The sequence below is a fragment of the Monodelphis domestica genome, chromosome 8 (genome assembly GCF_027887165.1).
Source record: "Monodelphis domestica isolate mMonDom1 chromosome 8, mMonDom1.pri, whole genome shotgun sequence".
NCBI classification, from domain to species: domain Eukaryota; kingdom Metazoa; phylum Chordata; class Mammalia; order Didelphimorphia; family Didelphidae; genus Monodelphis; species Monodelphis domestica.
Genome location: NC_077234.1, coordinates 11,529,089 through 11,555,586, shown reverse-complemented (window position 1 = coordinate 11,555,586; position 26,498 = coordinate 11,529,089). Strand labels below are relative to the sequence as shown.

Genomic DNA, 26,498 nt, shown 5'->3' with positions numbered 1-26,498 from the left:
AGTAGCCGATTCACGTTCATTTTTCTCTCATTGTTTCCTTTTCTTTTTGAATCTCCCAAAGGAGCATTTGCTTTGCTTGTCGCCTCGCTTCCCTTTTTCTAAACAAAGACAGAATCTAGCTAAGGCAGAGAAATCTTGGCCTTCTACTCCTAAAAGGTGCAGAGCTCCATCCCCAAGGGAATGCTGGGAGGAGAAAGGGAGGGAGACCCGCAGAAGTACCCCTTTCTTGAAAGAAGTTGGACAGGGGTGGATGCAGATGCCATTGGCTTTCTTGTCTTAAAGAGGTTTAATTGATTGAGAAGTTTTTTTTTTCCTTTTCCCAAAAGATAGGAAGCAAGAAAAAGCTTGGAAAGGGAGGTAACGGAGAGCTCGGGACCAGGTTGTTTTATTGATCTTGGACTGAGGGTGGCAACCCCCTCCGACCCTAGGGAAGAGGGTTCAGTGGCCTTTAAAAGTCAGACTGTCCCTGCTACTAAGTAAGGCCAGTTGGAGTTAAGAGAGAGGGAAAGAGAAGAGAGAAAGAGAGAGAGAGAGAGAGAGAGAGAGAGAGAGAGAGAGAGAGAGAGAGAGAGAGAGAGAGAGAGAGAGAGAGAGAGAGAGAGAGAGAGAGAGAGAGAGAGAGAGAGAGAGAGGGAAAGGGAGAGAGATTGCTCCACAAAGGGACACAGCCTATTGATTCTTGCTTTGCTGTTGATAAAAGGTCTTTTTCAAACCACAAACCAATCAGTGCTTGTTGGCACTGCTGGGAGATGCACAGGCTTCTACCAAGCAGTGTGTTCCTGGCTTCCCAGACAGCAGGTTGGGTCCAGTCACTAGTTCCTGTCTTGATACCTCCACAGAGCCGGGCCATGGCCAGCTATCCGTTGATTGTTGGGCCTCCAGCCTCCCTGAGGAAGCCCCTGAAGGTCCCAGACAGACTTCTCTTGGGACCTGGACCTTCCAATATTGCTCCTCGGATCATGGCTGCAGGGAATCTCCCAATGATTGGACACATGCATGATGAAATGTATCAGGTAAGTGGGAAGGGGACTGGCTTGGATATTCCCTTCTGAAATTTTCTGAAGACATATATGAATTTCAACATAGCAGAAGGTTGGATCTGAGGTCCATTTGGGCCGGGAGACAGGAGACATCCTTGTCTGAGTTCTCACCCTGTTTCTCTGTGTGAGTAACTTCGCATCATTTAGGCCTCAGTTTTCTCATCTTTAAAATGGAGAGAACAATACCTGGAGGTCCTCTGCCACAGAGTTGTTTGTGAGGGTGACTGGCCATGTATGTTCAAATGAGATAAAAACGAAAAGTTTCATACAGACTACAAGAGCCTAGACTGAGGGCTAGAAGTATTGTGGGAGAAACACCCAAGTACGTAGCAGAGTCTCGCCCCAAGAATGGGAGACTCAAGCTCTGTTCAATCCAAAGGTAAGAAAAGAATTTTATTTGAAGTATTTATTTGAAGAAGAGGTTTAAGGTGGTCAAATATATTTTTTTTATTTGAATTGAAAATTTTTATGTAACTCATTCATTTAGAATATTTTCCCATGATTCCATGATTCATGTTCTTTCTCTCCCCTTCTCCCACCCCCTCCCATAGTCAATGAGCAATTCCACTGGGTTTTACAAGTGTCATTGATCAAGACCTATTTTCATATTGTTGATATTTGCACTAGGGTGATTGATTAGAATCTATGTCCCCAGTCATAACCCCATGACCCATGTAATTGATCCTGCGTTTTTCTTCTGCGTTTCTCTTTCCACGGTTCTTCGGCATTTCTGCTCCCACAGTTCTTCCTCTGAATGTGGATACTTTCTTTCTCCTAAGTCCCTCAGAATTGTTAAGGTGGTTGAATAGCCCAGTAGCTGGTGGAATAGCCTGGGGCTGGTAGTGTAAGAGCCTCTTTGGAGCTGAGGGAATAGCCTAATAGGTAATGAAGTAGCAGCCTCAGGAGTAGAGTCACAACCCCAAGTGTAGAGTAGCAATGAGAGGTGGGGGTCCAGGTTGGCCTATTTATTAGGGTCTGGGGGCTTGTCATCTCCCATTGCAGAGAAATCTTCACCTTTCTGGAAAGTCCTGGAAAATGGGCACAGCCAAATCCAGGTGGAGGTGTGTTTGGGGTTTGACAGCTATATCATAGAGAATAAGGAGCATGAGCAGGTCTGGGGGATCCTTCTGGAATGCCAGAGTCCCCCCGGGAGCAGCTCCCTTGTTCCCCATTGTCCACCTCCTCATCATTTGTCCATGTGGGTGAGGTCTCGCTGCCCTTCTGGAATGGGAATATGGCAACCAGTGAGGGGGTGCAGTAAAATGGGGGACCCCTCTGGGTAATGAATTCTGTCTCCCAGTTCAGAACTAGAGTCAAAAAAAGAACATGAGCAATGAATAAAGCAGATTAGGCCCAAAGCTGATGGCCAGTGTAGAATATTACAGATGAATAATGTAGATTTTGCGGTTCCTGCCTGGCGGATGCTGCAGTTTATGTTTAACTAGTGCTAACTGGGGAGAATTCCCAGATTTCAGTGTGTGACTGTCTTGTTCCTCTCATTGGCCATTGCTGGGCTCCATCAGAAGGAATGGAAGAGAACAGGGCGGCCCAGGGAGTCATGGGGGCAGAGAGGTCAGGACACAAAGTGCTTGGCAGATTTCTGGTCCTACCAGCATTCCAGCGATCTTGCTCAAGGGAAGAATTAGACTTCAGAACCCCCTACTATGCAGCAGCTGACACCAAACAGCTCCTCCCTGAGTACTTAGTGGGCTCCTACTCTGAACCAGCCCTCTAGGTGCTGATGCCCCAAAGCACCCAGTGAAACAGTCCCATTCTCCAAAGGGCTTACGTGCCACCGACTGGACAACATGCGTCTGGGTACATATTGACAAGACAGATTCCAGGTGCTTTTAGGGGGAGACCGAGCAATTGGGGGGATCAGGAAGCCGCCGCTCATGGAGAAAGGGGGCACTTGAGGGGAGTCTGATGAATACTGGAGTTGGAAGAGGCAGAGAAGAGGAAGAAGCACATTTCAGGCATCAGGGATAAAGAGTGCGAGACATAGAGATGGGAAACAGAGTCACGCAGGAGGAATGATTGATACTGTCGTGATGCCAAAGGGATTCGTAGTCAGGGGTCCACTGAGCCCAAAGATCTCCGAGGTCTCTTCTAGCTCCAAAAGTCTGCCTTTCTGAAAAATGAAATAAGTTGTAAAAGTTCTATCTCAGCGTCTGCTCTTGTTATCAAGAAGCCTGGGTTCTAGTTTTGTCTCTAACAATAACTAAGTAGATGACCGGGGCAACTTATTTCCCCTGTTTGCACCTCAATTTTCTCACCTGGAAAATGGAAGAGATGATGACTAGATGACTTCTTGGGTTCCTTAATGAATGCCTGTCCAATTGAATTAGCTTGAATAAAGGATGTTCTATCTAGAGGAGGTTTAATGAATGGCCTTGTGGGAACTGGGGAGAGCTGGCCAGCCTCGCTCTGTCTCCGCCCCTCAAGAAGGGCCCCAAAGGATTCTTTCCCTTCTTTCTGCCTCTGAGGGCTGATTCTTGACTCTCTTCTCATTTTCTCTGAGTTTCCAGTTCTTGGGAAACTGAGGATTTATCCATCAACATTGTGGCTGGAGTTGCGTAACATTGTGGCCATGCTAAGGCATTTGAAGCTCTTCCTTGGTGCCTATGGCTTAGGGCTAACCTCTAAAGTCCATTTTCCAGAGGGGAAAATAGGATCTTCAAGCAAGAAGGGACTTGCCTAAAGTCAGTATGGGAATCCTTAACAGGATGGGTGGGACTGACCCAAATCTAATCCTCTTTTCATTCAGTTTCCAGGCCAGAGGATCTCAGGGTGAGAAATTCCTCAAATTAGAGTTAGAAGCGACCTCAGAGGCTGTCTGGTCCCTCATTTGATCAACCGAAAAACTGAGGCCCAGAGAAGGCCCCTGATTTGCCTCTGCTCACAAGGGGAATATGCATCAGAGATCAGACGTGCGGCCCAATCCTTCGATTCCAGAGCCAGGGCACTTTGTACTCTAACCATATTTACTGAGGCAGAACGGAAAGGATGCCTCTCTTTTTACAGATGAGGAAATGAAGGGACTTGGCTATGGGCACCCAGTTTCCCCAAGGGTAAGCCCAGCCTTCCAAACCCATTCACACTTCCTCGTTCCAAAGTAATCAGCAGAAAACAGGCTAAAACCATCTCCGTTGTGGATACAAAACTCTTGCCTACAGTTCTACCAAAAAGGCAATTAGTTACTTAGCCACCTTCCCAGCTGTCTTCAGGAAAGCCAGAGGTCCTTTGTTCAGCCACCACGGTGATGTGGGGGAAAGAGCACATGACTAGATAGGAAACAGAGACTGATTAAGGGCTAAAGGACTTGCCCAGGCCATACGGCTATGAAATGTCTCAGGTAGAATTTGAATTCAGAGCTTCCTGACTCCAAGACTTTCTTGGCTGTGAAAGACAGAAAAGGGAAGGATAAGAGAACAGCCCAGGCTCTTTTGGATTCTGAACACTCAAAAAGAAGCGGAGTAAAGAAGGTTGGAAAAGTGTATCATTGAGAACTGTGCCTCAGTCATTATTTAATGGCATTTTCACCACCATATCAGTCATAGGGAGGCAAGAAGGACTTTGGACTATGGAGGAGTTTTCTAGTCTTCTTCAAATCTCACCATAGCATAATGTTGGTTCTGTCTGCTTCCACCAGCTAGTTTTTAAGTCTTCCCATTTCCCTCTCAACAGCTCTAGTAGGTGTACCCATTTTATGGCTGAGAAAACAGGTTCAGAGACATCAAGTGATCACATCATGTTCACATCATGTTCACAAAATGCCAGCATTTGAATCCAAGTCTTCTCACCCCAAGTTCAAGTTCTTTCTGTTGTGCTCTACTTGTCTTTCTCTGCCTCCTTAAATTTCTCCGCACCTTTCTGCCAGATCTCGTTTACTACCTGTGTGTCCTTGGGGGAATGTCTTCCTATCTCTGGACTGCTCTTCCTTTTTGCAGATGTGAAATGAAGGAGCTGGGCTAGGGGAGGTCTGAGATTCGTTCACACTCCAGATAGATGTTCTCATGACTTGAGCCCCCTCACCTTTCCTTGCCTTCTTGGGATTTGGACACGTCTTCTGGAGGGGAGAGAGAAAAGTCAAAGATAGTGACAGAAGAGAGAGAAAAAGAGGTCGACAGAGGAACAGGAGGAGGAGAAGGAAATGGAAAAGGGGGGAAAGTGGCAGAAAGAGGGAGAAAGACAGAGAGAGAGAGAGAGAGAGACAGAGAGAGACAGACAGAGAGAGAGACAGAGACAGAGAGAGACAGAGAAAGACAGAGAGACAGACAGACGAGAGAGAGAGAGAGAGAGAGAGAGAGAGAGAGAGACAGAGAGAGAGACAGAGAGACAGAGAGAGAGAGAGAGAGAGAGAGAGAGAGAGAGAGAGAGAGAGAGAGAGAGAGAGAGAGAGAGAGAGAGTAACCGAGTCCTGCTCTTGAGGGCAGTTGCATCCCCACATCCCTGGCTAGCTGGTGTTTTGTACATCTCAGGCACTTCATTGAGATTTGGCTCCAAGAATCCTCTGTTCAAATCCGAAAGCTCTGCTTGGAGTAATCCATAGCAGGTGAGCTCAGGGCATCACTTTTGGCAAAGTGGAGATTTACCCACAACCTCCCTCTTCTACTTCAGATCATGGATGAGATCAAAGATGGCATCCGATACGCTTTCCAAACCCACAACCAGCTCACCATGGTCATCAGTGGCTCTGGGCACGCAGCAATGGAAGCGGCTCTGTTCAATGTAGTGGAGCCAGGAGAATCGGTCCTAGTGGGAGTGAATGGCCTCTGGGGGCAGCGGATAGCAGAAATCGCTGAGAGGATGGGTAAGTGAACCAGCTATGTCTGGAGTGAATTCCACACTCAAATCGGGAACGGGTACATGAGTGACTCTTGGATGAAGACTCTTGCAAAGAAGCGGAAACTATTGTGGGATGAAGGGAGTCTCAGAAGCAGAGCTGAATGCCTTCATTTTCCCAATGAGCAAACTGTCACTTCAGAGCGATCACACATCCCGAAAGGAGTGGCACAAAGGAGTGAGCTAATGCCTACTCTTGAGAAGCTGACATATGATCCAGGTGATATAGTTTAAGAAACCTGCCCATGATTGCATAGTTAGTAGGTGTCTGATACTAAATCTGAACGCGACTCTTCCAGACTCCAGAGACAGCACCCTAGCCATTGCACCATCCTGCCACCCAGTTTAATTCAAAGCCCTTGTCTCCCACCTTCCCAAAAGTCCTGGGCACGACTCTATTGAAGAGAGATCCACCAATCACAGAGAGCTATTTTCAAGTAGAATATCCCTTTGTTGGATGGTCACACATCCTCCCTAGTCCAATTAGCAGCAACTTGGGGTCAAACATCTTACTCAGAGTCCAACCACCACATAGAAAGGTTCCCCCAAACCCCAGCATTCCTCCATCTTCTAAGGCTTCTAGAATTAGCTAAGCCTATGAGCTTGGGGCAGTCTGTCCATATGGTCAGTGCCACATTCCAGTTGCCTATTTTGGCCAAGTGACTGTGGCTCAAAAGGGGGAAATGGTGCTGGGCTTAATGATTAAGCAGACTGTTTACAGACATTACACCACAGTTCCCAGGGTGATTTTTTAGGAGGTCAGTTAAAAAAATAGGTTTCCATTCCAAGTTCTTGTTAATAGACAACTTAAGGGGGCAGCTGGGTGGCTCAGTGGATGGAGAGCCAGGCCCAGAGATGAGAGGTCCTGGGTTCAAATCTGGTCTCAGACACTTCCCAGTGGTGTGACCCTGGGCATGTCACTTCACCCCCATTGTCTAGCCCTTATCACTCTTCTGCCTTGGAACCAATAAACAGTATTAATTCTAAGATGGAAGGTATGGGTTAAAAAAATTGATCTTTCTTTCTTTTTTAAACCCTCACCTTCCATCTTAGAATCAATGCTATGTATTGGTTCCAAGGCAGAAGAAGGGTAAGGACTAGGCAAAAAAGTTTAAGTGACTTGCCCAGGGTCACCCTTCTAGGAAGGGTCTGAGGTCAGATTTGAATCAAGAACCTCCCAACTCCAGGCTTTTCATTCTACCCACTGAGCTACCTCATTCCCCTTGAGTAGCCAACATTGTCAGTCAGGCATCTGGATGTTGAGAGGCTGGCATTCTACCCCCAGGACAGCCAACCCAGCTATGCTTTCAAAGGTAGAAATAAATCACTGAGCTGTGGCTGATGACTTTTCCTTGGTCTCCTGATCCTCTGCCTCCTGTATTTCTTCAACCCATCAGGAGCCAAAGTGCATCAGATGGTGAAGGCCCCCGGAGAGTATTACACCCTAAAAGATGTGGAAAAGGTAAGTGCCAGGCTTGTCTGCAGCCATCATACACTCGAGCTTTGGCCCCATCACCAAGTTCAGATGGATGTTATTATGCTGCTGTAAAGGGGACAGGATGGGAAGAGTCCTGGAGGAGGAGGAGCTGGGGGCCCAGCTATGGCTGTGAGGGGAATGGGCACAGGCACGGGCACCCAGACAATCCGTCAGTCCAATTTAGCGAATTCAGCAAACGCTCACAATGCACTTGTGCAAAGAGCACTGGGCTGGGCACTCAGGCACATAAAATGGTGAGCTGTTAGGTGGTTGGATGGCACAGTGTTGGATGTGACCAGTATTAATCTTCAGGGTAGGCAAGACCTGTCGTTAAATATGTCTTCAGACAGCTCCTATCTGTATGACCACAAACAAACATTTATTTGGCCTTTATCAGCCTCAGTTTCTTCATCTGTAAAATGCGATTAAAATGGCATCTCTATCACAAGATTGTTGTGAAGGTCAAATGAGATAATTTGTAAAATATTTTTGAAGATCATAATCCAGGAATCCCTGAATACCATAAATATACACTATCCCCTTTTTAGAGTTAAAACAAGTAAAAAGATAAATTTTGCAAAAAGAATGCAAAAGCCCCAAACTTTGTCATGGATTTTCCAGATCACAGGGGCACAGCACCCCTAATCCCCCAACCCCCCACAATGTGGAAGGGATGTTTGTATTACACCTAAATGCTAAATTATCATCATCATCATCATCATCATCATCATCATCATCATCAGTATGGTCCCCGCTCCCTGAAATTTAAAAGCCTAATATAAGAATTTGTCAAATAAGGGGCAGCTGGATGGCTCAGTGGATGGAGAACCAGGCCCAGAGAGGGGAGGTTCTAGGTCCAAATCTGGCCTCAGACACTTCCTAGCTGTGTGACTCTGGCAAAGTCACTTAACCTCCCCTGCCTAGTCATTACTGCTCTTCTGGAGCTATTTGGAAGCTTACTAAGGTAGAAGGTAAGGATTTTTTTTTTTTTGAAAAATTGGGTTTCAAAGTATGGGTGGGGATGTAACAGGAATTGATAAAGAACGAAAGGGGAGGATATTTCATACACAGCATGAGCAAAGGCCAAGAGGGCAGAGAACACAGAGCATACTCAAGGGATGGAGCTGTCCAATTGGACCACAGCACAGAATTCATAAAGAAAAGGAATATGAGGCAAGCCTAGGAAAATGGAGGCAAAGGAATCACCAGGTTATGAAAAGCTTGGGATGTCAGGCAAAGGAGATTTTACTTGCCACCAAAGAATTTTGAGTCATCATTATGGCCAGATCAATGAATAGGGAAAGATTAGTTTGACAGGAGTACAAAGGATGGATTGGAGGTTGGAGTAGCAAGAGGTGGAAGACCTCTAAGGAGTGTCTCATCCATTTCAAAAAATGTGGGCTTCTGTGGGCTAGATCAATATTTTAGGAAGACAGTAATGAAGATGAAGAAAAGGGCAGTGCCATCTTCTTGCCAACTTCTTGGCTGCCTTTTATATATGCTCTATTCTTCTTCCTTCTTCTTTTCTTCTTTCTTTCTTTCTTTCTTTCTTTCTTTCTTTCTTTCTTTCTTTCTTTCTTTCTTTCTTCTTCTTCTTCTTCTTCTTCTTCTTCTTCCTTCTTCTTCTTCTTCTTCTTCTTCTTCTTCTTCTTCTTCTTCTTCTTCTTCTTCTTCTTCTTCTTCTTCTTCTTCTTCTTCTTCTTCTTCTTCTTCTTCTTCTTCTTCTTCTTCTTCTTCTTCTTCTTCTTCTTCTTCTTCTTCTTCTTCTTCTTCTTCTTCTTCTTCTTCTTCTTCTTCTTCTTCTTCTTCTTCTTCTTCTTCTTCTTCTTCTTCTTCTTCTTCTTCTTCTTCTTTTCTTCTTCCTTCACATTCTAGAACCATGATTAAATCTATGACTCTATTCATCATCCCTGTAACATTCCAAACTAAAGCATCCTTCTCTGACCACACTCTTTTGTAGAAGTTACCTGCCCCCATTAGAATGGAGGTTCCTGGAGGGCAAGATTGTTTTCTTGTTCCTAATGCTTAGCACAATGCTTAGAGAATCATAAACATTGAATACGTTATTTTTTAATTGTTCATAATGTGTAATTGGAAATATGTTACCATAAAAACTACATTTCCCAGGAGCCCACTGACTTCCTATCATTATGTAATTCCTGTAGATAGGGGATACATTCAGTGGGTATTCCTGCTCTGGCTCTTTACTTCCTGTCTCATGATAATAAGCAGGGTTTTTTAATAGACTAATTAGCCATGGGCATGTGTTTTTTTTAATTTTGTTACCTTTTTATTCCTTTACTTCTAATGATCATTAATAAATCTTTTAAAATATAATATTTTTATTATTTGAAATGAATTGTAATTTTTATAATATAAAGGAAAGGATGAACATGAGAGATTTTGTGGAGTTATGATTCACAAGAAACTACTCAGATAGAAGGTATGAAAGAGAAGGAAGAGTCAGTAATGACCCCAAGGCTTTAAACATGAGCTATGGGATAAATGGTGGGGTCACTCACAGAAATACTGAGAGTATAAGGAAGGAGAATTGGGGGAAAAGAGGACAAAGTCATTTTGGGATAAGTTGAATTTGAGGTGCTAGATGATCATCCAAAAGGAAGATCCCATAAACCATTGGTGATTAGGGTCTAATAGTCGAGTCATCAGAATAGAAGATTTCTGCAAGAGAGTCATTTGACGAGAAGAAATGGCTGGAGTCATGGGAATTCATAATTCTTATGGTTCTTAGAATGTAATGAGAGGATTAAGGAGGATGTGGACAGAGTCTGGAGGGCGCCCACCTTAAAAAAAATGTTCCTTCACCACCTGAGGGAAAAATGTATGCTCCATTGTTGTATTAGATAAGGCAAACCAATGCAATTCACACTAGAAATTCAGAAATTTCTGAGAGATCAGGAGTGTTATCTGCATCATCATTAACCTTAGAGAAAATGTACCACCCTGTAGTGACTAAAAGCTGGAGGTGGCATTAGAAAGACCTGACTTCCAATCCCATCACTGATGGTTCCTAGCTATGTGACTGGGCAAGTCACTTACCTGGGTTTCACTTTCCTCACTGATCATAGAGCCACAGAATTGGAGAGGTGGGAGGATTGTTTGTTGCCTTTGCTTTGTACCCTCAGTGTTTGGTATGGTGCCTGACACAGAATAAGTAATGATGGCTTGTTTGTTGATTGGCCCAGGCATCTTTTCCAACCTATACATGAATGGAAATCTACTGTTAAATGCCTGAAAGTGGCTGCCCAGCTTTTGCTTAGAGACTTACAAGGAGAATTCCCCACCTCCCAAGGCAGCCCATTTCAGTTTTAGGCAGGTGCAATTATTCAATCCCACCCACCGACCAATAAGATTTAATTGGCCTTTTTGTAATTTCACCTTGGATTCTGCCCCTTGTAGCCAAGCAGAGCAAGCTAAATACTATGTAATAGAGATGCTGATGACCATAGCATTGGAGTACTGACTGTAGCATTGAATTCACAGGAATATTTTAAGGGTCAAATGAGATGTTGTTTTGTTGATTGGTTATATCTGACTCTTTGTGACCCAAGTTGGGTCTTCTTGGCAAAGACACTGGAATAGTTTGCCATTTCCTTCTCCAGCTCATTTGACAGATGAGGAAACTGAGGCAAACAGGGCTAAGTTACTTAAGGTCACATAGCTAGAGTCTGATACTGGATTTGAACTCAGGTCCTCCTAATTCCAGGCCTTGCCTTTCACTCTTTCCCCTGTGCCACCTTCAAATGATATCATATATGGAAATCTCTTTAAAAAGCTAAAGACTCTCTGTGAGTATTGGCGATTATTATTGTGATGGTAATGATGATGATGGTAATGAAGATAATGAAGAAGAATAGGAGAGCTAACATAAAGGAGTATATGAAATAAATCTCTTTTCTGGGTACTCTACTAAGTAGATCAAAAGCTGAGAGGAACTTCAAAATATAACCTACCTGCTGGTGACTAAAACATTATCAGTCCCACTGCATGAATTTAATTCAATTCAACAAGTATATATTGAGTGCCTGCCATAAGATGCTCTATGGGGCCCTAAAGACACAAATGCCAGGCCTTGCTCTAAACTGGGCTTCCATTCTACCCAGGGATGCAGCAAGTACACAAATGTGCATCCTACATGGAAGTCAGAGTATGACCAAGGCAACACAGCAAAACTGACAAATTGCTCTGAGAAAACTAGAGGAAGAAGAACAATTTCAGGTAGGGAAGACTGAAAAAGATTTTGGAAAAGATTCTAGGAATGTAGGTATAGGGCTTATAATATATTGGGGAGCCATTGCCTCCATTGTCTAATCTCTCTCTCTCTCTCTCTCTCTCTCTCTCTGTGTGTGTGTGTGTGTGTGTGTGTGTGTGTGTGTGTGTCTCCATCACTATCTCTGTCTCTGTCTCTAGGGTCTGACTCAACACAAACCTGTGCTGCTCTTCCTCACCCATGGAGAATCAACCAGTGGGATAATGCAGCCCTTGGATGGCTATGGTGATCTTTGCCACAAGTGAGTCCCATAGACTCCCTAGGTAAAGTGAGGAGAGCGGCTCTCAGTCTCCTAGATTCCTTCTCTTAGCTGGAAATGCACTTACTTTTCACTATCCACCCCCCTTGACCTCCCCAGGAGTATTGCCTTTCCCTGGTAGAATTTCAGAATATTTCTCAGATAGTTACTTGAGAGACACTCTGTGGTCCACAGAGGGGAACTCTAGATCCAAGGAGTACAATCAGCTCTATAATCTAGCTTGGCCAGTGAAGAGTTTTCTCATTGAATAGTTGTGCTGGTTGAAAAAGGATGAATCTGGGAGGCAGCTAGGTGATTGAGTAGATAGAGGGCCAGGTCTGGGTTCAAATATGGTCTCAGATACTTCCTAGCTATGTGATCTTGGGCAAGTCACTTAACCTCCATGTGTAGCCCTTGCCACTCTTCTGCCTTGGAGCCAATACAAAATATTGATTCTAAGGTGGAGGTAAGGAAGAAAGAAAGAAAGAAAGAAAGAAAGAAAGAAAGAAAGAAAGAAAGAAAGAAAGAAAGAAAGAAAGAAAGAAAGAAAGAAAGAAAGAAAGAAAGAAAGAAAGAAAGAAAGAAAGAAAGAAAGAAAGAAAGAAAGAAAGAAAGAAAGAAAGAAAGAAAGAAAGAAAGAGAGAGAGAAAGAAAGAGAGAGAGAAAGAAAGAGAGAGAGAAAGAAAGAAAGAGAGAGAGAGAGAGAGAGAGAGAGAGAGAGAGAGGGAGAGAGGGAGGGAGGGAGGGAGGAAGGGAGGAAGGGAGGAAGGGAGGAAGGGAGGAAGGGAGGAAAGGAAGAAGGAAGGAAGGAAGAAGGAAGGAAGGAAGAAGGAAGGAAGGAAGAAGGAAGGAAGGAAGGAAGGAAGGAAGAAGGAAGGAAAGAAGATGAAATAATATAATATGCCCAGATTATCAATTTTCCAAGAATTCAAAAATAATTAAACCTTGAAAATACAATACAACTTTGGGGCCTAGGTGTAAATATATTACTCACTTATGTTCAGGCACATACACATGTGTGCACATGTCTTATGTACATGTGTGTTATTTACATGATGTCCCACAACCACCATTAGACTGTGACATCCCCAAGGCCAGGGACCGTTTTTGCCTTTTCTTTGTATTTGCAAATCTCGGCCCCCTAGCTGGCACACAGTAGCAGGTGATATTTCCCGATTGTTAACTGCCTGCCCTACTGTCCCACCTCTCAGAGGATGTAATTTACCTCTGATGAGCCTGGTCTCTGTGATAATAATTCTTCAGGGACTTTGCCTGCCTGACCAGAGCACACTAGACACACTGAGGCTCACTCTGCCACCAGAACAGCCAGTTTAAGTGTATTCATCATGTTTCAGTTTTTGAGGAACAGAGACAAAGCATCATGCCGAGTTATTCCAGCTACAGGGCAAAGGCAACAAAAACCCCAGTTATGTTTATATAAAAATAATCTCGACCTTAATCCTTTCTCTGTTACTTATTAGCTGTATGACTTGGGAGGAGAAGGGTTTAGAAATAAGATTGCATATAGCACTTACTATGTGGCAAGTGATTTTGGAAAATATTCTCTTATTTGATCCCCACGACAATCATGAGAGGTATGTGCTATTATTATCCCCATTTTACAGTTGAGAGACTGAAGCAGACAGAAGTGAAGTGACTTGCTCAGGGTCATGCAACTAATAAATTTCTGAAGTCATATTTGAACTCCAGTCACTTCATGCTTATCTATATATTAGAAATATCAGTGCTTCTAAGAAATACCTCAGGGGGATATAAGAAGATCAAATGTTACAAGGTATATACAGTGCTTTGTGCTAGAAAAGTTAGCTAATTATACTGACTTCCCTGGACTTTCCTCTCTCCCTTTGTCAGGCATAATTGTTTGCTTCTGGTGGACTCTGTAGCCTCATTAGGGGGAGCTCCAATTTACATGGACAAGCAAGGTAAGAGCCATTTTTTAATTCTTTATTAATTCCTCCAATGATGAATCCCTATTTGGGCTTCCTCATGCTGGCAAATAGGCTGGGATGTAGAGATTCCTAACTAAGTTGCACCATAAAGAAAGATAGCTGACCTAATACCTTTGACCCATTCATCTAAAATGATGACTGAAAAGCCCTTGTGGCAACCTCTTCTTCAGTTAGAGCTCCTTTTAAATACAAAGTTCTTGTCTGCAGAAGGGAAAGGTTAGATTAGCACTAGTTTTATTAACAATAATGAGTTACTCCAACTAAATGACTAAACTCTTGGAAAGTAAGTCTATAGGGGAATAGGACCTGGGACTGGCCACTCTTAATGGAGAAGAGAGGGTCTGGGAAAATCCGGAGCATGGGCATTGCCCAGTGAGAACAGGTCTGGGTGAGTTATCAAGGGGAAGGGCTTTGGAGAGTAAGGAGTGTTGCAGGAAAATACATAATCATACTAAATGACACAGCTCTGGCCACCAAGTATCATTAAGTTAGAAGACCAAAGCTGCACTAGCCAGAAAATAATCACTAACACTGCGTCCCCACCCAGAATTCTATTTGAAGGCATTAAAAAGAATATTGGGAAGGGAATCCCCCAAAATGCTCCAAGTCAGGGAGAGAGATCTAGAAAACAAAGTACCAGTCTTATAGGGCAAGAACAAATGTCATCCAATCTCTTCTTCTCTGTTGATGCAGGTATTGATATCTTGTACTCTGGATCTCAGAAAGCCTTAAATTCACCTCCTGGAACTGCCCCAATTTCCTTCAGTGAAAGAGCTAGGTAAACTTCCTCTTCCATCATGTCTTTTTCCCCATTTCATTGATTTCCTGATGTGCTTCCCAACCCTGTGAATTCCTACCCCAAACAAGGGCTAACAGTAGAGCAAAATTGTCTGATGAAGCAAACCTGTCTGATCACACATTCACCTTACTCCATCTGTAGTCCTCCACCTCTCTCCCAAGAAGAATTTAAGTGCCATACTCTATTCTTTGTCTATTCTTTGGAAGCAAGATTGTTTATTGCATTGATGTGAGTGAGACCACTAGGGATGTTCTGATTTATTTCCTTGTCATGACTTCATGCAAGTCTTCCCACCCTTCTTCAAATTCTTGATAGTCCTCATTTGTTGAGTCGCCATACTTTTGGATTACATTCATGTGAAGTCAAAAAGCATTTATTTAACACTTTCTCATAGATGCTAATTTCATATATTCCAGTTTCTTTTATTTTGCACATACTAATTTCATGTGTTACAATTTCATTTAGTCATCCCTGAAGCAATGGCCAATTAGAGTTGAGTTTTTGCTGTTTTTTTTTTTGAGATTTCATATCTTCTTTTTTTAGTTGTTTTTCAATCATGTCCAACTCTTCATGATCCCATTTGGGATTTTCTTGGCAAAGATACTTGAGTGGTTTGCCATGTCCTTCTCCAGTGCATCTGAAAGATGAGGAAACTGAGGCAAACAAAGCTAAGTGACTCAGCTAGGAAGTGTCTGAGGCTGAATTTGACCTCAGATCTTCCCAACTCCAGGCCTGGTATTCTATCCACTGCATCACCTAGCTGTCCTGAATAGAGTCCTCTGCTTTTGTTTATAGTATTTTATAACCGCAGCAAATGATGCTATGAATATTTTGTTATATATGCAAACTTTGGTTCCATCACTGACTTCTTTGGGGGGCTATTGTCAATAATGAGTTCACTGGGTAAACAGTATAAACTTTTAATGCCTTTTCCACATAATTCCATGCTGCTTTTGAGAATGGAAGGGCCAGCTCCTAGTTCCATGCTTATAACGCTAGCCCCTGCAATACTGACTCCCTCTTCTTCTTGTTTTAGTAGTCACCGATTTGGGGGGGGAGCTTCACCTCAGAATTATTTTAATTTGTGCTTCACTTATCAGTGTCTTGGGGCATTTTTCTTCAAATAATGAAAAGTTCTGTTTGAAATTTGAAAAGTTTGCCCCCCCCCCTCCCCGTTATCTTGTCACACAGCTAAATGTCTTCTCCTCGCTGGAACAGTCCCTTGCTTACCCCAGCTGCTGGCCTCAGAGTGAGTCAGTCTCTGGTTGGTAGCCCAAATCAGCCTTCAGATTTGGGTATCCTACTAATATCTTGTAGTTATGCTTTGAGAGTTTTTAAAACCCATGAAAGGCCAAAGAAAAGACAATATTTGTTTTGGTAACACAGCCCTTTTACTCATATCCTCATGAATGGGCCCATTCATTTGGATGCCTTATAGAATTGCTTGGGCATCCAACGGCTGGATCAATGTGCAAATGACCTACTATGAACCTTTGAACATTTAATTAGACTCAGCAGGAGATGCCTGTTAAATGTTTAGTCACTTCCATGTTATGGTCCTTCAAAGGGCTACTCAGAAATGGCAAAGAACCCCCAAACTCATTTATTTGTGGCTTAATGGGTGTGGATGACATTCGGGAAACTCGTGGGCCTTCTAGTCACCTTATCAAAATTCCACCACCCAGTTTCTCCTTCCTGGGCCCTCACTCAACATCACCCTCAATGGTAACATTTGTTTAGCCAGGGTAACCAAAAGTCAACTGGTCAAGGCTGACAAGTTTCAAGGATGGAGACTATTGATATGTCTCCTTGTTCCAAGCAAGCACCCCCCTTCCCATACTACTACACACACTCACAGGACACTTGGGACTATGACGAGCCTTCTTTGACAAGGTGTGAATGAGGATGCCCTGGGTACCCATCAGTGACACTATCCTGAGTGCCAAGGGTTGGGTCATGGTGGATGGATCTCTTGTACCTCTAGTTTGTCACAGAGAAGAACTAAGAGTGCTGGAGCTAAGAGGTAAAACAGGAGACGAAGAGGCTCTGACTAGGAGGCCTGCACACTTTGGGGGACCCTCACAGGAATTCTGGGGCTCTAAGTGAAGAGGAAACTGTGTAGCCTCAGGGATGGCAGTGGCTGGAGGCAGAAGGACAGCAGGGAAATTCAGGGGTCAAGATGGAAGCTACAGGATTGAGACCTAGAAGCAGTTAATGGGGTATTGGTAGAGTATCATGGAGTTCCTAGAGAAAAAGAATTCTGGGACCTATGTACCAGAACCCAATGGAGGAGCTCTTGGCGATGTCTGAGTTCCTGGACCCAGATCTATGTTCTCTATTTATTATTTTCTCTGTCTCCCTCTGTGTCTCTGTTTCCCTTTGGCTGTATGTGTGAATCTCTCTCCCTCTCCCTCCCTGTCATCCTCTCCCTCTTCCTCCCCCCTCTCTCCCTATCCATCTGTCTGTGTCTCTCTCCTGTTCTCTTCCTTCTTTCCTCTGTCTCTCTCCCTCCCTCCCTCTCTTTCTCTTTCTGTCTGTCTGTCTGTCTCTCCCTCTTCCCCCCCTCTCTCCCCCCTCTCTCCTCTTCCTTCTTTCCTCTCTCTCCCTCCCTCTCTCTGTCTGTCTCTCTCCCTCTTCCCCTCTCTCCCTCTCCCTCCCTTTCCCTCTCCCTCCCTCTTTTCCTCTCTGTTCTCTTCCTTCTTTCCTCTGTCTGTCTGTCTGTCTGTATATATATACACATTCATATCTGTTTCACACAACACTTTCCCAAATATACGCACATATCCGTCCCCATCTATTTGTATGGGCCATACTCTCGTTACTGGCACTGATCTCTCCTACTAGCCCAACTTCCCAGCTCAGGCAGCACAGCCAGCCCGAGGGGGCTCTCTGGAGAAGTGTGCGCATGTGCCCTCTTTGCGATGGAGGAAGCGGCAGTAGCAAGGGGAGCGAAAGAGCCAGAAGTAGGGGGGGGGGGCTTTGTTCCTCAGATGGGGCGATGGTCCTTCCCAGTTGTTGCCATTTAAAGGCTATGAGTGCAGCCTCTCTTTCCAGGCAGGTGACCCAGAAATCCTCCTTCCAGCCTCCCTGACTGGCTTCTTGGTCCCTGGGTGGGATGTTCCGTTCCTTCTAAAGCTCAGCGTGTCCTGTGCTTGCCATGCTCTTGCCCCTCGCCTGCATGTCTTGGGTCCCCCGACCGTCCCTCCCAGGCTTAGATAAAGAACCACCTCAATTGGGTGGACTTTGCTAATCCCCAGTTCCTGGTGTGCTCTGTCCTCCCCCTGCATCTCTGGTCTGTGAAGGTGGTCCTTCTCCTTGCATCCGCCTCTCAGGGATTGCAGTATGTTCACCCAATAGAAGGCAAGAGCTGTCCAGCTGCTGGATGTGTGTCCTCAGTACCTAAGACAGTACCTGGCCCTTAGTAGGTACTTTAAAAATTCTTGCTGATTGGGAACAGCTCCGTGGCTCAGGGGGGCCTAGAGATGGGAGTTGGCAGCTTCCCAATATATTCTCAGACACTTCCTAGCTGTGTGACCCTGGGCAAGTCACTTAATTGGCATCGTTTATCCCTTGCTGCTCTTCCGCCTTGAAACCAATACCCCAGTATTGATTCTAAGAGCGAAGGGAAGGGGATTTGCTTTCTGGCAAGGCTAGCCTGCTCCTCTCATGCTGGGTATCTTTCCAGGGACCTGGGAAGGTCCCAAAAGTGGCGACAGTCACTTTGCAGTCCCAGTACCTGAGCAGGGGGCTAGAGCTTCCCTCTGATGAGAGCCCCCTCCTCCAGGCGAGCCTGACTGGAGGTGGGGACAAAGGAGAGTTTGAGTTCCAGCTCCCAGGACACCTGGGTCTTGGACGCCCCCTGCCAGAGAGGCATAGATATCCTCAAGATAATCTCTTCCCGGAAGCTGCAGGAAACCAGTTTCCTTTTCTGCCCAGAGATCCAAATAATCCTCCACTAGAAACTGAGAAAACAGAACTTATTCTCCTTCCTGGGAGCAGATTCTCATCTATCCCTCACAGCCTCCAGGAAGTCGAATCAAGGTTAGGCAGCCCATCCAATATGTTCCACGTCTCCCCGGTTCTCCACTGTACCTGTTTCCGAGCCAAATTGGAGACCAGCTCTGGAAAAACACTTTCTTTTCCAATTACATGTAGGAAAGATCTTCAAAATGCATTTTCTTGGGGGCAGCTGGGTAGCTCAGTGGATTGAGAGCCAAGCCTAGAGATGGGAGGTCCTGGGTTCAAATCTGACCTCAGATACTTCCCAGCTGTATGACCGTGGATAAGTCCCTTTACCCCAATTGCCAAGCCCTTTCCACATTTCTGCCTTGGGACTGATTTTTAGTCTCAATCCTAAGACAGGAGGTAAAGTGGTTGGGGTTGGGGTTTTTAAGTGAAGGATCGCTGACAGCCACACATTTAGGAACTGGCTATCTGAATCCTTTCCGTAATGCTGGGCAGACAATGAATGTTCCATTTTCCTTCTTTTCTTTTTCCTAGAAATAAATTTTTGAATCGGAAGACAAAGCCTGTTTCTTTCTATTTCGATCTCAAGAATCTGGCCAACTTTTGGGGCTGTGACAACAGTCCTAGAATGTGAGTACTGACTGCAGAGCTCCGGGGCTCTGAGGATGCACCTCGGAACGCATTCCTCGCCACTTTCCACAGTAGGAAGAGGGGACTCGTCAATGCTAGAGCCAGGAAACAACCTCGGAGGGCCACAGTGTGCAGAAGAGCAAACAAGGCTACACATGCAGGGATCCGTCTTCACTTTGGATGGCCTTCCACAGAGGAGCCTGACCTAACTCCGAATGGCGACCCCCTCTTTTAGATTACACTCCTGAAATGAGATCTCGTGGGGGGGGGGGGAGACAGAGACAGACAGACAGATGGTGATGGAGACAGAGACAGAGAGAAGAAAGAGAGACGGAGACAGGGAAGAGAGATACAGAAGGGGGAGAGGGAGAGAAAGACAGAAACAGAGAGACAGACAGTGATGGAGACAGAGAGACAGAGAAGAAAGAGAGGAAAGAGATACAGAGAGAGGGGGGAGAGGAAGAGAAAGACAGAGACAGAGAGACAGAAAGAGACAGACAGACAGACAGAGACAAAGAGACACAGAAAGGCAGAGACAGAAAGAGACAGAGACAAAGATACAGAGACAGACAGACAGCGATGGAGACAGACAGAGACAGAGAGAAGAGAGACAGAGTCAGAGACAGAGGAAAGATACAAAGAGGGGGAGAGGGAAAGACAGAGACAGAGAGACACAGAGAGGAAAGACAGAGACAGAGGAGAGAGACAGAATGAGAGAGAGAGTGAGAGAGAGAGAGCTAAAGAGAGATGCTGAAAAAACATTGCTGAGGCCACATTTCAGTCTCATACATGCCAGATTTGAGGGGAAATTGTGGCCTACGCAGTGTTCTGCAGTGTCGTGTTTCTCAAACATTTTGGCCCTAGGATTGACCCCTTGGGGCTCTTAAAAATTATTAAGAACCCTGAGGAGGTCTTATTTAAATGGGTTATTATCTATTTATATTAATCATTTTATAAATATAAATTAATACCATTTAAATGCATTTCTTAATTTAATTTTCCAAAATTCCGGTAATCTAAAAACCATCTTTTTATGGAAAATAGCAGTTCTAGCATGGAGACAAGAGGGCTTGGCCAGCCACGAATGAAAGGCTGTTGGGTGAGATTTCACTCACCCTGCTTGGTCTCAAGTTGGTCAAGCATGAAGCAATGGGTGGTCGCAGGAGCCTCGCTATAGCCGTGAGTCAGACTTCTGAGGCATCTGGTCCAGCCTGCTCGAGCTCTAGGGAAGGGGTGAATGTGGCTTGACATCAGGAAATGCCACCTCACCAGTGGAGCCCCTCGGGAGGTGGTGGGAGATTCCCCTCACAGGGCACCTTCGAGCAAAGGCTGGGCAGCCACAGGGGAGATCTGTCCCACAGGAGATGCTTCATGGGGCACTGGCTGGGCTGGGTGACCTCTGAGGTCCGGGCTCCGTGGTCCTGCGCCTCGGCCCCTCTGGAGCCATTGATTCCAGGGCGTCTGATGTCTTTCAGGTATCATCACACCACCCCGGTCATCGGCCTGATGGGGCTTCGAGAGAGCTTGGCCATACTTGCTGAAGAGGTGAGCCCGCCTCGCTGCCCCTGAGAGTGGGAAGGCCCACAGAACTTCTGGGAAAGGCTCCCCTCTTTCTGCAGATTGGATCTCCTGGAGCTTTGCTGGGGATCCTTTGTGGGGTGCTCTGGTTGTTGTGGAGGGGTTCCAGGCAGGCCCGACTCTTCCTGACCCCACTTGGGTGTTCTTGGCCAAGATCCTGGAATGGTGGGCCAGTTCCTTTTCCAGCTCATTTCACAGATGAGGAAGCTCAGGCCAACAGGGGGAAGTGACTTGGCCAGGGCCACACGGTCAGTAAGTGTCTGAAGTTGGATTTAAACCCAGGAAGAGGAGTCCTGCTAACTCCAGCACTATCCACTGGGCTATCTATTCTGTCTCGATGTCCCCTGATGTGTAACCAGGAGAGGCCATTTGGTCCAGTGCTTTAGAGCCCATGCTGGGGTCCAGCTCTTCCTCGGTGTCCAGTATGTTCTGGGCAAGTCGTCTGCCTGGGCTCACATTTTCACACCTGCATGCAGAGCCTGACACCCAGTTTTGGACACGGCAAGGGAGGGAATTTGCTGCTGAGGTCCTTCTCCGTCCCCTTCGCCCTGCCGCCCCTCCCTGAGGAAAGAGAAGAGATGCTCTTCCTTGAAAACAAATAATGGCCTCAGACGATAATATTTGACTATCTCGGAAGGGCCCTAAACGGATAAAAATCACAAATCTGGACCCAAAGGAGGGACTGGTGAGGCTGGGAGGAGCCCTGGGGCACGGGCTGCCCAGCTGAACTAAGCCTGAGCCCTGGTGGAGGCCACCAGGCCTGGGTTCAAATCCTGACTCCAGTACTTCTAGGATGGGTCCTAGGCCATTAACCAATGTTTCATCATCTACAAAATAAGAATATGAGTGACGTCAAGGCGGTCCTGAACTTGTTACCCAAATGTGGGACTGCCCTCCCAGCTGGCCAGGTTCCGACAGAGGTTCAGACCCATGGCGGGGGCAACCTGAGGAGCTCCTCCTTCCCGAAGGGCGTGCAAGGGTGAGAGACCAGGAAGAAGTGCCCAAGCAGGATATGGGGCGTCAGAAAGACTGTCTTCCCTGGTTCATATCTGGCCGCAGATGCTTCTGAGCTGTATGACCCTGGTCGAGTCATTTCACCGGGTCTGCCTCCACTGATGGAGGAGAGGGCCTTCCTTTCCATCTCCTCTTGTCTGAGGGGAGCTGGTTCCAGGAACGAATCCTGAATGCAGAGCTCAAGGCCGGGCATGAAAACTCCCTTCCAACTACCACAATCGGGAACTGTTCTTGGCTTCCGCGTCCTCGTGGGCACCGGGGGAGGCTGGGCCAGCGGCTTCCGAGGCCCCTCCTGGATTTAAATGTAGTAAATAGAACCGAGTGGAACACCTTTAATCCGTCTCACATTGGGTTTTCAGTCGGAAGGATTCCACTAAAATGTTAATGAATAAAGTGCTGCATCCTCAGCCTTTCCCTCCGCCTCTCTCTCCTCCGCTTCCGGCTCCTTTTGCTGGTCTTCCGGGTGGCTTCGCCTTTTCTCCGTGCCCTCCTCCGCGGCCCGCACTCACCGACTCTCTTTTCTCTGCTCAGGGCCTGGAGGAGAGCTGGAGGAAGCACCGCGAGGCCACCAACTACCTGTACGAAGGGCTGCAGAAGCTGGGGCTGCAGCTCTTTGTGAAGGAGCCGGTAAGGCCGGAGGGGAGCCCCGAGAGGGGAAAAGCGGCCCCAGGGCGGAACACGGGGCAAAGGAGAAATTGGGGGGGGGGGCTTCAGGGCGGTGGGAAAGAAAAGAACAAAGAGGGGCCCTGGGGTTTGGGAACCCGCCCAGAGAGGGGAGGTTGTGGGTTCAAATTTGGCCTTAAACACTTCCCAGCCGTGTGACCTTGGTCACTTAATGCCAATGGCTTAGTACTCATCACTCCTCTGCCTTGGAACCAGTATATAGTATTGATTCTAAGATGGAAGGTGAGGAGGGGAGGGGGGAAGGAAGGAAGGAAGGAAGGAAGGAAGGAAGGAAGGAAGGAAGGAAGGAAGGAAGGAAGGAAGGGAGGGAGGGAGGGAGGGAGGGAGGGAGGGAGGGAGGGAGGGAGGGAGGGAGGGAGGGAGGGAGGGAGGGAGGGAGGGAGGGAGGGAGGGAGGGAGGAAGGGAGGGAGGGAGAGAGAAAGGGAGAAGGGAAGGAAGGAGGGAGGGAGAGAGAAAGGGAGAAGGGAAGGAAGGAGGGAGGGAAGGAAGGAGGGAAAGGAAGGGAGAAAGGAAGAAAGGGAGGGAGAAAGGGAGGGAGGAAGGGAAGGAAGAAGGAAGGAAGGGAAGGAGGAAGGAGGGAAAGGAAGAAGGAAGGAAGGAAGGGAGGGAGGGAGAGAGAAAGGGAGAAGGGAAGGAAGGAGGGAGGGAAGGAAGGAGGGAAAGGAAGGGAGAAAGGAAGAAAGGGAGGGAGAAAGGGAGGGAGGAAGGGAAGGAAGAAGGAAGGAAGGGAAGGAGGAAGGAGGGAAAGGAAGAAGGAAGGAAAGGAAGGAGGGAGGGAGGAAGGGAGGGAAGGAAAGGAAGGAGGGAGGGAGAAAGGGATGGAGAGAGGGAGGAAGGAAGAAAGAGGTTTACCACCCAGTGAGGGGTGAAACAAGGCATAGATGCAGACTCTTGCTCCTTCCAAGACTGGAAGGCAACTGGGTAGAGTGGAAGAGGCTCTCTCTGGAACTAGAGGAGATGGGCTTGAATCTTGGCTCCTAGATTTCTCACTAGATAGAGAGCACTGGACTCAGAATGAGTTCAAATCCTGCCTCTGACACTTCCAAGCTGTGGGAGACTGAATCACTTATGTGGCCCTTATAAAATGCTGAATGTTCCCTGGGAAGTTCCCCACTGGGGACCTTTTGGGTTTGATCTGTCTCCCTTGTGTCCAAATCCCAGCTCCTCCCAGGGTTTACAAATAATAAAAACCTTCTACAATCCCGGAGCTCAGCATCTCTATTATAAGGCCACACTGACATCCCTGAGGACAATGACTGGCCTGACAGCAAGGGGGTAGAGAGAGAGCCAGGGGGGTGGTCAGTGCCAGGAAGCCCTGCCTCTGGGGAAGCTAAAGCTGGTGAATCATTTAATCTTGGGGATTTGGGGCTGCAGCAAGTGGGCTGACCAAGGGGCTGCACGATTTGGCCTTAGCATGGCAAAGCCCCCAGGATCTCCCTGGGCGAGGACGGAGGGAAGGGGGTGACCACCAGAAGCAACAAATCTGTCCAGGTCTGAAGTGGAGCAGGTGGAAGCTGCTGTGCTAAGTGATGGGGGTGGGGATGGGGCCCTGAGTAGCCCCTCTACTTCTGCCTCTGCAGATGAGGACACTCAGCTTTAAAAAGGAAAAAAGAAAAGAACTGCCAGTCTAAGGCTGACATAAGTAAAGTACTTCGCAAACCCTTAAAGCCTCTCTAGAACTACTGAAGTTATTGTTAGCACAGCAGCTTTGGCAGAGCAGATGGAGAAGCCAGGCGTGTGTCTTGGTCCAAATCCACCTCTTAAGCCAAAGGCATCAAACTCAGACAGAAGCTGGAGGCCACGAATGCTCATGGAAGGGTCCCTGGGGGTCAGATAGTGACTTCGTTGTAAAATATAGGTTATCTACATGTGATTGTATTTTTAAATAGATTTTAATAACTCTTTCTCGGCTGCATTTAATGGGTGCTGCAGAGGGCCTTGTGCCCGAGACTTCTGCAGTGCGTGGCCCTGGGGGTCCCAGGACTCCACATTGCCAAGAAAATACTGTCCTGAATGAGTGATGAGAGCTTCCTGGTGAGAAGCTCCCTGTACCAGTGAGCTCGCAGGTCCATCCAGCCCCTTTTCCTGGTCTGTGATTGTCGTACGACCAATGTCAAGCCGGTAATCCGTAGCCAGAGTCAAGCTGAGAGTGAGAAAATGACTCCCCATCAGAACACTAACGAAGGGGGGTACCTGGAACTTTGCCTCAGGGCACTGAAACGTAGCCATCCAGAAAATACAGAAAAATAGAAATGAGAAACCCATAAAAATGTAGAACTAGAGCCTCCCTTCAGCGCTGAACTCAGCCCCTCTTTGGGGAGTGTCTAGTTAAAAGAAGAAGCTGACGGTTCCCGGACTCCCCTGGAGTCCAGCCTTGTCCCTTTCCCCGGGACAACCTCTTCAGGAGGGACCTGACAGTGCCCCCCCCGTCTCTGCCCCCCCATGGGTCAGTGGGGATCCCCCCCAGTGCCCCAAGGCTCAGGCTCTTTCCCCATCCACTGAACTGTCTTTCACAATTGATTCCCAACCCTGGATGCAGGTCCCTGAGTGGGTCCCGAGGAGGATCAGGCTCCAAACGGGCCCGAATGACCCAGCCTCAAGCTTCTGCCCTGTGCCGGCCGAGGGTGAGAAGCCGGGGATGCTTTTGTTTTCCAGGCCGTGAGGCTGCCCACAGTCACGACGGTGGCGGTGCCTCCGGGGTACAACTGGAAGGACCTCGTCTCGTACGTCATGAAGAACCACAGCCTGGAGATCACGGGAGGCCTGGGCCCTTCCACTGGGATGGTGCGTGCGCCAGGCAGATCCCGGCCCCAAAGGACCGCGGAACCAAGAGGAAGTGGGTGGTCCCTGGGCAGAGCCCTTCGCCGGGGCCTCGTCTGTAGAATGAGAGGCGGACGGCGGCCTCGAGGGTGACCCTGTGATCGCCGCTAACGCACCCGAGTCGGGGAGCATGCCGCGTGCCGGGGCCGTGCGCGGAGCCTCAGAGGGAGCCTGGCGGTCCCCCCTCGGCCAGGGATGCTGTTCGCAGCAGCAGCATCCGTGGTCTGCAGGCCGACCTCCCTGGGAGCCCATCCCCCTCCCTTCTGCTCCGGACACGCGTCACCATAGCTAGGACTTGTCCAGCTCCTGGCGTGCGTCATCTTGCTTAGACGAGGGCTGTTACTGTCCCGTACAGATGGGGAAACTGAGGCCCTGGGAGCTCCGGGGAGGGGCTCTAGGGGCTGCCTCGGGAAGGGAGACGGTCTGGGAGGCAGAGGGCCGCGGGCAGCCTAGCCAAGGCCTGGACTGAAAGGCAGGACCATCTCGTCTTCCTTGGACCGATGAGGAAACTGAGGCTTGGGATTTCCCAGCGGCTTTCTCAAGGTCTTCCAGGGAGGGGCAGAGGCCGGACACGGATTCAAGTCCAGAACTCGACTCCTGCTCTAAGCGGGTCCAGAGGCTGGTTGGACCGAAATGCTCAGAGCAAAGGGATGGGGCCGGGCCTTGGCCGGGTCGGACCCTGGGAGGAGCCGACCTTAGAGCCCTGCCCTCGCCCCACGGCCCCGCCATCCCACGCTCTTGTGTCCTCCCCCATTCTAGGTGCTCCGCATCGGCCTCCTCGGGTACAACGCCACCAAAGCCAACGTGGACCGCGTCATCGCCGCCTTGAAGGATGCCCTGCGCCACTGCCCCAAGAACAAGCTGTAGCAGGCCCAGGCGCCTCCCCAGTGCCTCGTCCCCGATCCCTGCCCCGGAACTTCCACGGGCTGGGGGGAGCCCCAGAAGGGAGGGGGAAGGCCGGCTCTGGAGGAGGGGGAGTCGCCGCCTATGCCGGCCTTCTTGGGCCTCTGTCGGGAGGGGTCGCGTATCCCTCTGGAGCTCCGAGCCCTGGACGCGGCCTTCGCAGCTTCGGATTTCTGCTTGGGGAATCGCCGTCCGCTCGGCCCACGCCTGTGGCTCTCTTTAATAAAAGAACCAGTTTTGTC

General features: G+C 47.6%; 1 protein-coding gene across 2 annotated transcripts; it reads left to right on the top strand.

Moving 5' to 3' along the window:
* Positions 1–26,498, top strand: AGXT (alanine--glyoxylate aminotransferase). Of its 2 annotated transcripts, XM_056808276.1 has the most exons (12): positions 1–156; positions 840–1,013; positions 5,661–5,853; positions 7,283–7,347; positions 11,794–11,894; positions 13,764–13,834; positions 14,555–14,639; positions 19,161–19,256; positions 20,732–20,801; positions 22,380–22,475; positions 25,189–25,317; positions 26,113–26,498. In XM_056808276.1, the coding sequence occupies exons 2-12, from the start codon at positions 849–851 to the stop codon at positions 26,218–26,220; spliced, it is 1,179 nt and encodes a 392-aa protein (XP_056664254.1). In that variant the 5' UTR covers positions 1–156; positions 840–848; the 3' UTR covers positions 26,221–26,498. The 2 variants fall into 2 exon arrangements, with proteins under 2 accessions (XP_056664254.1, XP_056664252.1); XM_056808274.1 differs by lacking the exon at positions 1–156 and having other exon boundaries at positions 588–1,013.

What these genes read in the sequence shown, in the direction of transcription:
- AGXT (XM_056808274.1), top strand. Translation starts at nt 750, where the DNA reads ATGCACAGGCTTCTACCAAGCAGTGTGTTCCTGGCTTCCCAGACAGCA. An exon ending in TATGGTGATCTTTGCCACAA is followed by an intron (nt 11,895 to 13,763) that starts GTGAGTCCCATA and finishes TCCCTTTGTCAG; the next exon opens with GCATAATTGTTTGCTTCTGG. An exon ending in TGGGCCCTTCCACTGGGATG is followed by an intron (nt 25,318 to 26,112) that starts GTGCGTGCGCCA and finishes CCCCCATTCTAG; the next exon opens with GTGCTCCGCATCGGCCTCCT.